General features: G+C 41.0%; 1 protein-coding gene across 10 annotated transcripts in view; it reads right to left on the bottom strand.

The window, feature by feature from the left end:
- Positions 1–13,929, bottom strand: part of ciapin1 (cytokine induced apoptosis inhibitor 1) — a 144,595-nt gene that overhangs the window by 26,662 nt on the left and 104,004 nt on the right. For 6 of the 10 annotated variants that reach the window (XM_061284307.1, XM_061284303.1, XM_061284304.1 and 3 more), the window contains 2 exons: positions 10,927–11,002; positions 1,643–1,820 (listed from right to left, as the gene is read on the bottom strand). In XM_061284307.1, coding sequence (XP_061140291.1) covers positions 1,710–1,820; positions 10,927–11,002 — 187 coding nt within the window. In that variant the 3' untranslated portion in view covers positions 1,643–1,709. Of the gene's footprint in view, positions 1–1,642; positions 1,821–10,926; positions 11,003–13,929 lie in introns of those variants that run through there. The other 4 variants (XR_009715051.1, XR_009715050.1, XM_061284309.1 and 1 more) reach the window with 2 other exon arrangements.

Below are 13,929 nucleotides of genomic sequence, written 5' to 3'. Positions count from 1 at the left end.
AAAGCCTGCTGTGATTCATTCACGAAACATCACGATATAGTGCTCTACGATCGATATAGAACAATATCCTGATTTATAACAATTCATACGCAAAATCAACAAGGTACTGCAAACTCTTTATTTAGGAAATTACAAAGTGCTTCCAAACGAATGACTTGAAGCCCAAAGGGGAGCAAATTTCCTCGTCTTCTTGGACACTAGCCATAGCACCAGCCCAGGAGCCGCGTAGTTGTCGGCTCCCCTTTCACGTGCCTGCTCTGCTCACAACATAACACGCCGCGCACTGCTCCCGGAAAGAGGAAGCAAGCAACAATGAACTGGATTTCAAAATAAAGTTGCGTCTAATGTCAGAGGTCAAAAACGGGCGATACAGATCGATGTTTACGTTTAGCGTCGATGCCAACAAATCGTAGAGAATTATATCGATTAATCGATGTGTATCGATGAATCGTTACACCCCTACTGCCTATATGCGCCGTGCAGGTTAGCTAGCAGCAGGCGTAGCCAGGAATTTTTCCAGTAGGGGCGCACGCCGACAGGAAAAAAAATCGAACATCACCCACGCTGTTCGCTGATCGCTAAAACAACATCCGGGTCCGGGAGGCAAATGGTGAATGGATAACATCGCGCACATAGAATAGCGCAAGCACATTCGCGCAAGACCGAAAGAAAAAAACGGCATGAAAATAAATCGAAAAAGCTCGATTTTTTTTTTTCAACCGGCTCGCCCTGGCTTGGCTACGCCTCTGGCTAGCAGGTTAATTGATGCTAATGGAAACCCCGCATCATGGCGAAACGAACAGGCAGCGATACATCCACTCACCAAGCCACAGTAAAAAAGAAATGCAGTTCTTTTAAGATGGAATGGCTGTCGGAGTATGTGCAAATTGAAGAAAAAGCAGTGAAATTGGATGAGATTTTTTCTTTTTCAAGTGAGAAAGGTCTACTTAGATGTGAGGAGCGAAAGGAGATCTCACAGCTCGTGGATATTTGTGCTACATTTCAAGCTTCCAGTGCCGACTGTGAAAGAGGATTTAGTTTAATGAATCATATCAAAACAAAATCCAGAAATCGTCTTGAAGTGACACATTTGGACCAGCTGAGGCGCATAAAGTCAAAGCAAGAAGCAGACGAAGCCATCGACCTGGACAAAGTGTACAACCATTGGAGAAGTGAGAAGGACAGACGTGAAAAATAAGGTCATATTTAAGTCAGATTTTTGCATATTCGAGTGACGGTTATTAAGATTTTGTCTTTATGGATATTAATCATTAAATGTTACTATTAGATCATTTATGGGTAGTAGAAATGCCAAGAAAAACTAATTAGATATTTTACAGACAAAGTGTTAAAGGAATTTCCACTGTATCACAAGCTACAGCACAAGTCGTTGTGCAAAATGTGAATGTTTTAATGTGAGCAAAATGTTATGTCTGAAAGGTGTATATGTCTCATATCTTCCAGAACAGGATCCTCAGCCAGGCCAAAGCAGGACTCTTCCCATGGCCAAAGCAGGACTCTCACATGCTTATATAACATCTACACATCCCATTTTCAGTTTGCTCAGGGAGCTTGTGTGTATGCCCAGATACATGAAAATTAGAGGGAATATTGCTTGTAATAATTCTGTAAGGTTCATTGATGAAAGTAACATTTCATTTTAATGACTGACACAGAGGCACAGAGTTGAATATATGCGATTTGGAGTTTCAAGCATCTGTTAGTGTGCTGTTTTCCAACAAAATCTTCTCTCCTGGCTTGAATGCTGGCATCCCCAGGTATGGACAGCTGGCGCATCGGAATGCATCACCAAGGTAACACTGAAAGAGAGCCAAGACACTTTATCCCACACGAAGGCGTGACAATCAGTAATGGGTGTAGCGCATGACCTTTGTCATGCGCTACGTTAATATTACATTTTGGAAGTAACTATGTAATATAGCAAGATACTCAACATGTTTCTGTAATACAGTGGTACCTTTACTTACAAACTTGATTGACAATGTATTGTCTAAATTCGCTATGAAAGGCATTACAGTATGGATTTATTATTGCAAGGAATGGGATAGTTTTACATACTGACAACAGTGGTACCGTTACGAACTTAACTCTTTGGATGCCAGCGACGAGAATACTCGTCATTGACATTAATGACGCAAGATCCAGTCGATGAGTATTCTCGTCAACTTATTTCTATTAATGGGTAGATATTATCTACTAGATAAGACTCCCGGCCACCTCTCCACTTAAAATCAAGTCTACAGAGCGTTGTAGTGGTTAACTCTGACCACTTGATGGCAGAGTTGCTATTGCTGGCTCTAAGAGAGGTGATATCAGGGCTGTGGACTCGGTCGGATTTTTGCACCGAGTCCGGCTGACCATTTTTTCTGTTAATTCATGTGACTGTTTAGTCTTTATTCAAGGCTAATTTAGATCAAAATCTAGATAATTACAACAGTTTTGTGATGGCTTTGTCTTTATTAAACATATAAACGAATACAATAAACAGATACTTTCAAGTTTTAATCATTAATTACACCATTATAGCTCCGACATTTATCTAAACACAAATAATTAGTGACGACCCCTTATTTGGAAAGCAAAAAACCCATGTCGTACGGCATCAGCACTATGTTGTTTTCAATAAAAACATGAAGAACTCACGTTTGCGTCAGTCGATTTTAATTTTTATAAAGGATTATTCTCATTTGATGACATCCGCGTTCTGCCATTGAAGCGGGTTCCTTCAAAGACCAGTCGTACAGACGGAACACTCATTCACTTCAACAAAACGCAACAATATAATTACGTGAGCTCTTTGCATAAACCTCGATGCAAAGAAACTCCTCTTTTTGGGTACAGACTACAAGGAGTTTAATTGTGATCATCATTCATCCATCCATCCATCCATCCATTTTATTTTATTACTCAGGTATTTTCAAAGCAAATTAATATTGTTGCATTTATTAATTTGCTTTAACAAGACAGCGCAATATAATTAAAAGCTGACACGATAGCAATGTCAAACGTGTTCATTTAAGAAAAAGCCACACGTTTTGTGATCAAATCTTTCATAACGAGAATAATTTGAGTGAATTGATTTTACAATTTTTATCCCCCCTCCCCACCATCTGTCACTTTGCTTGGGACAAAAGGAGCCTTCAAACTGAAATTTCTTCTCAATTATTCATTCAAATCAATTTACTCAAATCATTCTCGTTATGAAAGATTTGATCACAAAACGTTTCCGTCTGTACGACTGGTCTTTGAATGCACCCCGCTTCAATGGCAGAACGCGGATGAATTTAAAATCAAATGAGAATAATCCTTCATAAAAATTAAAATTGACTGACGCAAACGTGAGTTCTTCATGTTTTTATTAAAAACAACGTTGTGCTGACGCCGTACGACACCGGTTTTTCGCTATAATTCGGTATAATTCGAGGTAGTCCACCCTCACCCAAAGTTAAGGTTTCATGGGAATATTATTGTCATAATTGTCTGGACCATATATGATAATTGTTTAATGGTAGTTATTGATAGATCTTGAAGATGTCAAGTTATAGGTGCATAAGACTATGTTGTTCATGCATATAGCACGTTCATTGTAAGAGGGGAAGAGATGTTGTGTATTTTGGGCTAACTCAAATTCCGTAGTAGAAAAACCTCGGAAGTGGGATGGGCATTCTGTGTTGTTGTGGTACGCCCTGTGAACGCACTGTGAGTAAGGAATAAAGCAGTTATCATTCACGTCGTTGTCCGACCTATTCTTGCTATCTAAGAACCTGGAAAATAGTAAGGATATAACATATCACGGGTCATTACGACGAGTTTGGTGGAGTTTTTACTGCTTCTTCCAACTCCTACCGCGCTGACTGTAACCTGACACTCTCTGGCTGCGTCTTACCTCTTTTTTTTATTGTCAAACTCGGTGGACTCGGTCAAAATCAGCACTGAGTCCGAGTCCGGCAAAAATGACCGAGTCCGAGTCCCCGAGTCTGAACCGAGTCCACAGCCCTGGGTGATATAGAGTGTAAGCCAGGGGTGGGCAAACTTTTTGACTTGCGGGCCGAGTTGGGTTCTAAATTTTGACCGGGGTGGCCGAATCAGGAGCAGATGGATGTAGTCTTTGTGTGAAGTAATATAAATGACATTTAAACCCAAAAACATGCTTGGTAGGCCAATTGAGCACTCCACATTGCCCCTAGGTGTGAGTGCGGATGGTTGTTCATCTCTGTGTGCCTTGCGATCGGCTGGCAACCGGTTTAGGGTGTCCCCTGCCTACTGCCCGTGACCCCCGTGGGGACAAGCGGTACAGAGAATGAATGGATGGATGGATGGATGGATGGATGAATGAATGAATGAATGAATGAATGAATGGATGGATGGATGGATGGATGGATGGATGGATGGATGGATGGATGAACTAATATCAGTTAGTTCAGTTTTTTGTAAACAAATGCATTTATTAACAGCATAAAAAAAAAAACACTAAAAAACTGCTATCAGTGATTCTCATAAAATATGAGACTGTTATTCTAAATAACAGTTTCCATCACTTCAGCGCCTGCAGGTCAGATTTATGAAAGATGTTTATCTCATGAAGCGAAATCACATCAAACGGCAAACATTCTGACCAAATACATCATCTTGAAGAATCAGTGAAAGAATACATCTAAATAAAGTAATAAGAAAATCAAAACGGCAACATGGTGATGGATATCTGAAAATCAGAGCAGAGCTTTAACTCACAAATACCTGGTGACAAAGGTTAGGAAACGGGAAACACTTCCTTAAAGTCGGCCTTAAGAACTTTAAAGTCAAGTCAAGTTTATTTGTATAGCCCTAAATCACAAGCAGTCTCAAAGGGCTTCACATAGACAAAAAATGACAGTTATTCTCAAAGCATCCCCTGATCTTAAGCTCCCAAAAGGGCAAGAAAAAACTCAAAAAAACCCTGCCAGGGGAAAATGAGAAACCTTGAGAAGGGACCACAGATGGAAGGATCCCCCTTTCAGGATCACCAGGTTGAAATGGATGCAGAGAGGGCACAAATGATACATAGTATGAAAATCAATGAAAATGTGGATGTCTAAGTCAAAGCGAAGAGCTGCCGGAGGAGCCCTCAATTGTCCTGGCAGTGTCTTTGAGGAGGTTGAGCTGCAGTTCCCCCATGATTAATGATCTTAAAAGTTAAGATTAGTCGCAAATAGGTGGTGCATCAATGTCCTTGAACATCCTGTATTGTTTGAAAATGAGAATGGTCGCTAGTTTCAATCCCGGCCGGCTATTTGTACATAATATTTTCAAAATGCGTTTTTTTTTTTATAACAAACTAGAGAGACTCCTCTTCATTTTCAGTGGAAACAGTGTTGTTGGTCTCCCTTTTTTGCTAGTGCATCATAGTCTGGAGTAAGATTTGTTGCGGCAATTCTTAGGATAGAGCCGTGATAGGTGTTGTTGGTCCGTTAACCTAGATCAGGGCTTTGTTGATGTTCATGTGCCTGCACGTTTGCTCACACATGTAGGTCGAGCCAAATTGTCCACTCTTTTTTTAAACACTCGGCACTCAGTGTCCACCTTTCTTTTCCTTGAGCCACTCATTTTAATGAAAGGATTCCAGGGAAAGGTGTGTGGGGTGGCTTTAGCGTAAAACTATCTGAAAGCTCAGCGCGCGAATTACGAGCATGCTGACGTCACAGCCCACACTCGAAATTCGGCACTGATGGAAATAGAGCGCGGAGTGCACCAGGTCCGTATTACTGAGCTTTCTGACACAGCTTCTGGGACTAAATGCGCGGGCGGGCGTTTCCCCGTCTACTGTGGAAACGCAGTCATTGCATGGAAAATAACCCCCAATTTTTTTTTTTAATAATACAATTTATTCAGGTTTGGCGTGCCAGATTAAACGGCTCCGTGGGTAGATGTGGCCCGCGGGCCGTAGTTTGCCCACGCCTGGTGTAAGCCTATCTCACATGGGAGAACAATGGAGAATGTAGTTGTAAAGTTGTGAAGGAAGAAGTCAGAGAGTGAGAGAAAATGGCAAAATGGAAGCAATCGGCTTTCTACTATTTCTACTATTGCTCCTCGGGATAGCGGTAGAGCAAAACGATGGAGCGAATTCAGAGGAGATGGCTTTGAGTATGCGACAGACATGGAAGTCCGCTTCAAAAGCCACCGCCGGCTCAGGCATACATGTATTGAGTGGCAATTGAAGTTTTGGAACATTGGGGAAACGGAAGCCATCGGCTTTCAAGCAGCTTAAAATCGAGCAAACTAATTCTTCGTGAATGCGGTAGGACAAAACGAAGTGAATTTAGGGTAGGTGGCTGTGAGTACGCAATAGATACGAAAGCCCGCATCACAAGCCACCACCAGCTCGGTGCTTTGTCCCACAGGTCGAATCCATCGCCATCATCTGACAAGTATTCTGATGCAGGATACAGTGACGCACAAATACATCCCTTCCAAATAGCAAAACACGCACATGCATTGAGAGCACCCACGCAAACATCTCTATAAATAGCTCAAAATTTGTAAATAGGTTGTCAAATGTGAGAATTTTCCTATCTATGCACGTTATCAAATACGTATGTACCGTAATTTCCGGACTATAAGTCGCTCCGGAGTATAAATTGCACCAGCCATAAAATGCCCAAAAATGTGAAAAAAAAAAAACATATATAAGTCGCAATTTGGGGGGCAATTTATTCGACCAAATCCAACACCAAGAACAGACATGGACGAGCAACAAGAGGCTAAACGATACGGTATGCTAACATGACAAACACAAACGAGGAGCTGAGAACGGGCCTGACGTAACATGCAGTTATTTGAAAAAAAACTATTACATAAATAACACGTTTATAAAAGCATCTGTGTCATTCCAATTCATTAAATCCATCGATCGTTCTTTGTCAACAATGCCGTGTGCCGCGCCGCAGTTCAAATTATTTCACAGGCCCATACAACGATATAGAAACTATATTTTAAATAACTATCACATAAACAACAATATTATCAAACCATTTGTGTCACTCCAAATCATTACCGTTTTTTTCCGTGTATAGTGCGCCCCCATGTATAGTACGCACCCTAAAAATGGCATGCTGATGCTGGAAAAAAGCTTGTACCCATGTATAATACGCACCCAATTTTTATGAATTTTTAAAAAAAATTTTTAAATTTATTTTTATTATTTTTTTTTAAGTCCCAAAGATCGTCACACACGCAGGGAGGCAGTGGGTCCCATTTTTATAGTCTTTGGTATGGTCTTAACTAGGCTGGATGTCATTTTTTTTGTTGGCGTTGATTTCTCCGACTGCCCCTAAACGCACCACCGTGCGCGCACGGGAAAGAGGCGGCTCTGTATGGGAGAGACGTTGAAGAGGAATAAAAACACCCTTGGAAACCAAAACTTGCCCCTCGTCGTGACTCGGAGCCGCAACAAATGTTTCGGATTTGTGTAGGGTACATTGTGACAGACAGCAAACTAGCAGGTGATCGAGCGAGCGTCTGATACAAGAGCATTGCAGTCGTATGGAGCGTGTTTGAAGTGAACAGCAGAGACGAAAGGAACAAGGCAAAGTGTTGTGAAATAAAATATTACCTGTAATACGCATTTTGTTATTTGCTGATTGAAACTGCTAATTAAACTGTGAATTGAAACTAATAGGAAGAAAACATATCTCGCTCTTAATATAGCTGACGTGTCTTGCGCAACCGTTCTGCGCATCTGTAATGGCGGCCTCCGTATGACGTCCGGTCCGCGATGGAGATTAAAAAAACAAACAATATTTGACAATAACACACCATCGAGGATTGCACCATCGCATCAAACGATGTGTCGTCAATTATGAATTTTACTAAGTGTGTTGGGCAGGATGGCTGAATGCGATGCGCGATTGACAACAAACAAGAAGAAAGGTGAGTTTTATTTCGGGGGAGATTTGTCATGTCTCGTCCCCAGTTTTGCTATGTGTCTAGGTTGCCATAGTTTCTGTTCGCGTCACCCCTCTCTTCCTGTGTCACCTCAATCGATGTAACGTGTTTTGTATTTAAGTCCTGTCTGCCCCTCGCTCACCGTTGGATCATTGCATGTGTTACTGTCATTCTGTTCCTGTCTTTGGTAATGTCACCCTGTCTTTTTGTTCCACGACTTTCTCGGTCAGTCCTGTTGTTGGTTTTGTTGTACCATGACTTTCTTTAGAAAAAAAAAAAAAAACTTAAAAAAAAATTATTTTTTTTGTACCCATGTATAATACGCACCCCAGATTTTAGGACAATAAATTAGTTAAATATTGCGCACTATACACGGAAAAAAACGGTAAATCCATCGATCAAATTTCACGTCCTTTATGTCATCCTGGTGACAGAGGACATGTCCAGAGGATATGGCGCTTTACTAAAGTGTTAATTATTTGATTTTTTTCTCTGTATTTTTCATGTTTTGAATATGTTCAAGATAAAGATATCAAAGCATGTGATGTGATCAACTATACTAAAAATAACATGTGAAGTGAGCTATACTTGTAAGTGATATGTTAATGATCAAGTAAAAATTTGTGAAAAAAAACATATAAGTCGCTCCTGAGTATAAGTCGCCCACCCCCAACCAAACTATGAAAAAAAAGGCGATTTATAGTCCGCAAATTACGGTAAATACATGTTTTTTTCCATCAAAAACACATTTTTGTTCATGTTTTATTGAAGGGAAGGTCTGCTGAAATGTTAAAAATATTAGTGTCAAAGACGCAGTTGTGCAGAAAATACGTCTTGCACAAAAACCTCATTTTCTCCTTATTTTGTCTGAGATTGCTGATTTGAGTGAAACCAAGCTATCTTCAAATGATGATAACTAAAGAACGGTATAAGTTAGAATCTTACTTTTTTTCTAATTAAATAAGAGTCTTTCATTTTCAGTCTTTCCTTTGGTATTACCCGTGGATATATAGCCATGGCACACAATCTGTAGGCCTATAGATAGGCGTCGGGAACCTATGGCTCGCGAGCCAATATGGCTCTTTTGGTGACGTTATTAAAAATAATACATTAGTACACTAAAAAAATCGTTGGTCTTGATTAAAATACATGCATTTAATTGTATCTAGCCTATCGTTTTTTTTAAATGGTATGGCTCTCACGGGAAATTACAGTGGAGCCTTGGTTTTCGACCACAATCGGTTCCAGAAAGCTGTTCGAGAAGTAAATCCTTCGAATTCCAAATCATGTTTTCCCATTACAAATAATGGAAAAAAATGTAATCAGTTCCAAGCAAAAAAAAAAAAAAAAAAGACGCCTTTTTTAAGCATTTTTTTCATTTGCGGAATTTTGTCCGATCGAACAACTGCAGCGCACCGCCAAACGCGCAACCGTAGCGCATCGCCGACCGCAACTGCACCGCGCTGGACGCATTATTGTGACAGAGCCGTCGCTGAAATTAAGAAAAATTTTAAAAGTCCTGATGTACTTTCCAAAATTTAAGTGAACCTCAGTGCGCAGGGAGCTTAATTTTGTCCGATCACGCAACTGCAGCGCACTGCCGAACGCGCAACCGTAGCGCGCCGACGACGCACAACCGCACGGCACTGGTCGCATTATTGTGACAGAGCGGTCACTAAAATTTAAAAAATATTTTTAAGTCGTGATGTACTTTCCAAAATTTAAGTGGACTTCAGTGCGCAGGGAGCTTAATTCGGTCCGATCGCGCAACCTCAGCGCGCCGGGCGCTCACTGTCGCATTGCTTTAGGAGCATCTTTGTGTTTCAGGATGGCTTTACTCCTCCCACTTGCTTTCTTTGGAGGAATGATTAGAGTTGATACAATCCTCAGAGTAACGAGAATGTAATAACGAACGGAGTCAGTTGGCAAGCGTGTCCTCTCGGCTCATCGCGCGCTTCGAGAACCAAATTTCGTCCGACATCCGAAGCAAAAAAATCTCGATTTATTTTGTTCGAATACCGATTGGTTCGAGAACTGGGAGAACTGGTTTGAAAACCGAGGCTCCACTGTATTTGTAAAAAATGGGCATGTATGGCTCTGTCCGCCAAAAAGGTTCCCGACCCCTGCCTTAAAACATGAGGGAAAATGCTTGAAATCGGCTGGGATTTTAGGGGTTATTTTTTCTGGAAACGCTTGGCATTCAAAGGGTTTATTGGTTCTGCGATCAGGTTTGTAAGTAGAAACGTTTGTAAGTAGAAGCAACGTTTCCCATGGGAATCAATGTAAAAGCAAATACTGCGTGCCGGACTATCCCAAGTCACCTTTTTTGCCTTATTACTCTGTGTAAAACACAGAAAACCGAAACGCTTTTTGCTTTTTCAAATTTAAAAAAATAAACGTCTCTTTATTCTTGAACTCCTAACTTTGCTTGGTGAGGGGGAACCTATTCTAATTTTCTACGCTTGCTAAAATCACCCCTGAGAAGACAGAGGAAAAAGACAGGCTAATAAATTGTTGTATGCTTCCACATACTTCTTGTAATGTGCTCACGTACTCGTCATTACTTCTTGGTGCAATTAATGAGGTTTCTGACTGTGTCTGTGGTCATTGAACGCATCTTGCGCAGAACACATCTCGCACAGAACACAAAAGAGAACTTTAAAACAGAAAAGAAAAGGAACCTAGCTTCTAAAGATTGAAATTGACAAAAACACAAAAGTGTGTTCTTTGTTTTTACTGAAACCAAGCTGGTACTGTCTGCTGCACTGCAACAGCTTGCACCTTTCACTCCATGCTCCTGCACCTCACATCTACGTACTTAATATTTGTTGAAGTATTTGCACAAAAAGTTATCCAACATTTACTCATTATTATTGTGTGTTGTGTTAGTTTGACAAGAAATGAAACTTAGCAAAAAAAAAAGTCTAGTTGCCTTGTTCCACAGGAAAACGGCACTCAACACGGTTCGAATCATAATGCACTTACACTTCCACAGGCGGACTTTGGAAGATTTGTCTGCTGTCCTTTACTCTCCTCCAGTTCCTCAGCCAGGCCACATGTGCTGCACAAACAAGCATGAGACATTACTTTGAAGAGTGGGTAGAGAATAACACAGTTCAGACATCGTAGTATTCTAATAGTAAGGTCCAATTTATTTAGGTTTAAGGTTTGACACATCCTTGTTCAATGCTTCTCAAAATCTGGGGCAGGATATGGTATATTGTAATCAGAAGGTGGGTAGTGACTTGATAAATTTACCGTTACATTAACTGATATTGATAGAGCGGTAAGAGGAGAGGAGGGGGACTTGCTGTGTTTGTGAACGATATATGGTGCCATCCCGGACACGTCAGTGTTAAGGAGTAACTCTGCTCCAGTAACTTGGAGCTGTTGGTGGTTAGCATCCGACCATGCTACCTCCCGAGGGAGTTTTCACGTTATTGCTATAACTGTGTACATCCCTCCCTCAGCTGTCGCTGCTACCACTACAAGCCGGATCCACTCTATCGTTTCTAAGCTTCAAACTTAGCACCCGCAATCCCTCCTCCTCATCTTCAATCATGCTTCGCTGGCCTCTTCCCTCCCCACCTTTACTCAATATGTCAATTGCCACGCCAGAAACAATAGAACTTTGGACCTGTTGTATGCTATTGCCAAGGATGCATATACCTCTGTTGTATGCTATTGCCAAGGATGCATATACCTCATCCCCCCTCCCCCCACTTTCTCGCTCGGATCACAACCTCGTCCATCTGGTCGCAGACTAACCCTGGTGGTAAAACAGCGTCCACCTGAGAGGAGGTCTGTGATGTTGTGGTCTGAGGAATCTACTGCCAGGCTCAGAGACTGCTTTGAGAATACAGACTGGGAAGCTTTCTGTAGCCCCCATGGCAGTGACAATGACAGCGTGACCCACTGCATTACGGACTACATTAATTTCTGTGTGGAGACCACTGGGCCCTCCAACTTGGTCCGGTGTTTTCCCAACAACAAACCCTGGGTGTCCTCCGAGATGAAGGCTCTGCTTAATGAGAAGCAAAGAGCCTTTGGTTCGAGGGACGTGGTGGAGCTGCGTAGAGTCCAGAAGGAACTCCGGCTGAAGATCAGGAAGGGGAAGGAGAACTACGGGAGGAGGCAGGAGAAGCAAATGGGGCTTAACAATGCCAGAAACATCTGGAGGGGTCTGCAATCCATCTCGGGACATGGTAAAGGGGTTGATCGGAAACCAGCTGATGGGAACTGAGTAGTCTGTCCCCGTGAATTCTCACACACATTGAAGTCACATTGACACAGTTGATATTTTACTGAAAGAGAACCAACACACAGATGACAATAATCAGACGGATTGAAGAAGTCATTTTGATGATATGTGAATTGGATGGAATAGAGAAAGCAGCCACTTATTCTACTCCTGTGTCTGGCGACGCTCTGACTTGTGAGTTTCTGTGGATGACGTGAGTCCACGAACTTCCCCCTTTCCGAATCAAAAACAATTCTAGCTATCCCTAACTCTATGATTAAGTAGTAATAAAGATCAAACAGCCCTTATTATGAAACAAAAAAAAAATTCACCAAATCACTAGCACTAAGGTTAAGGTTTACGACTAGCTTCTACTTGAAAATACTCCTTGAAAATGTATATACGACGCGTTAGTGAGTCGTGTGGAATCGAAGGGTGTAAAATTGAGGTTCAGGTGGATACAAGCCAATCAATTCAAGAAGATTCAAGATTCAAGAATTTTTATTGGCCATGTTTGACCATGCCAAGCAAGGAATTTGACTTCCAAAGGAATGTAAACAAACATTTGGAGCAATATTAGATTGTCCTAAATGTTAGACACGTTACATCAATTTAGAAGTTTTATTTTGACTTTTAAATGTTTTTTTAATTTGGATAAAAAATTTGCGATGTAGTGAAGCTGCGATAAACGAAACGCGAAGTAGCGAGGGATCACTGTGTATAGTTCCATCGTCCGAATCAAACCTTTTAACTCCGAGTTGGTCTTCCTTTACTGATGACCTACTGCTTCAACTGAAAATCCATAGTTGAAAATCGTTTGGATATGTAATCCTCCATTGTAAAACGAAATTTAAAAACGGGAAAAAAAAAAAACGAATGTAAAACGAAATGAATGGACGACTGCTCCTCAGTTGTTCACTGTAAATTTGAAATGAAGGCAGCCATGTGATTACGCAACCCTCAGAGGAGGCTAGGCAGGAAGTTGGCTGCTCCAAGCAAATCGTCTTTGGTTTTAAAATAACTATAAAAATTCAGCAATTTTGGTTTAAAATGATACAAAACTATTGAAATTAAAAGGAAAATGATTTTATAATAAAAACAATAGAATGTGGTTTTCCTTTTTCATGATGACAGGGGAGGTGTGGCCATTTAGATAAAATTAAAAATACGATTTTTTTTTCATCTTGAGTGGATAGTTAATGAATCCAAACAATACACTATGCTAAAGGCAAAAGGAAAGATGTGGTTCCAAGCAGTTATAACAAATTATGAAAATATTTTCATAATTTCATAGAGAATGGGAAATCTATATTTATTTTCAAGGGATGCTTAAGAAACACAATTAGTTTCCATACTTTGCTTAGAAACACTCACTTTACATGAGTAGAATTTGTGAATTACCTTACAACAGGGGTCTCAAACTCAACTTACCTAGGGGCCGCTGGAGGTAGAGTCTGGGTGAGGCTGGGCCGCATTAAGTATTCCACAAAATAAAGGCTTCAAGTATTCAAAAAAAAAAGGTCAACTGAACCAATCTTCTCAATATTAACAAGTCAGAACATGCAGAACATGCAGAACATGAACAGTCGTTCAGAACATAGGCTTCATTTACTTCTTCCTAATCCTTGCTGCCAGAGACTTGGCAGCGCTTCCTCTCACACAGCTGAGCGACATTTGGCTTGAGGGAGGAGGCAACTGAGACCCTCAGTATGGCTTTAAGGTGCTCACCTTTTAGTCTGGACCTGAAC

Source organism: Syngnathus typhle, linkage group LG7 (genome assembly GCF_033458585.1).
Source record: "Syngnathus typhle isolate RoL2023-S1 ecotype Sweden linkage group LG7, RoL_Styp_1.0, whole genome shotgun sequence".
NCBI lineage: Eukaryota > Metazoa > Chordata > Actinopteri > Syngnathiformes > Syngnathidae > Syngnathus > Syngnathus typhle.
This window is presented reverse-complemented; position numbering and strand designations above follow the sequence as displayed.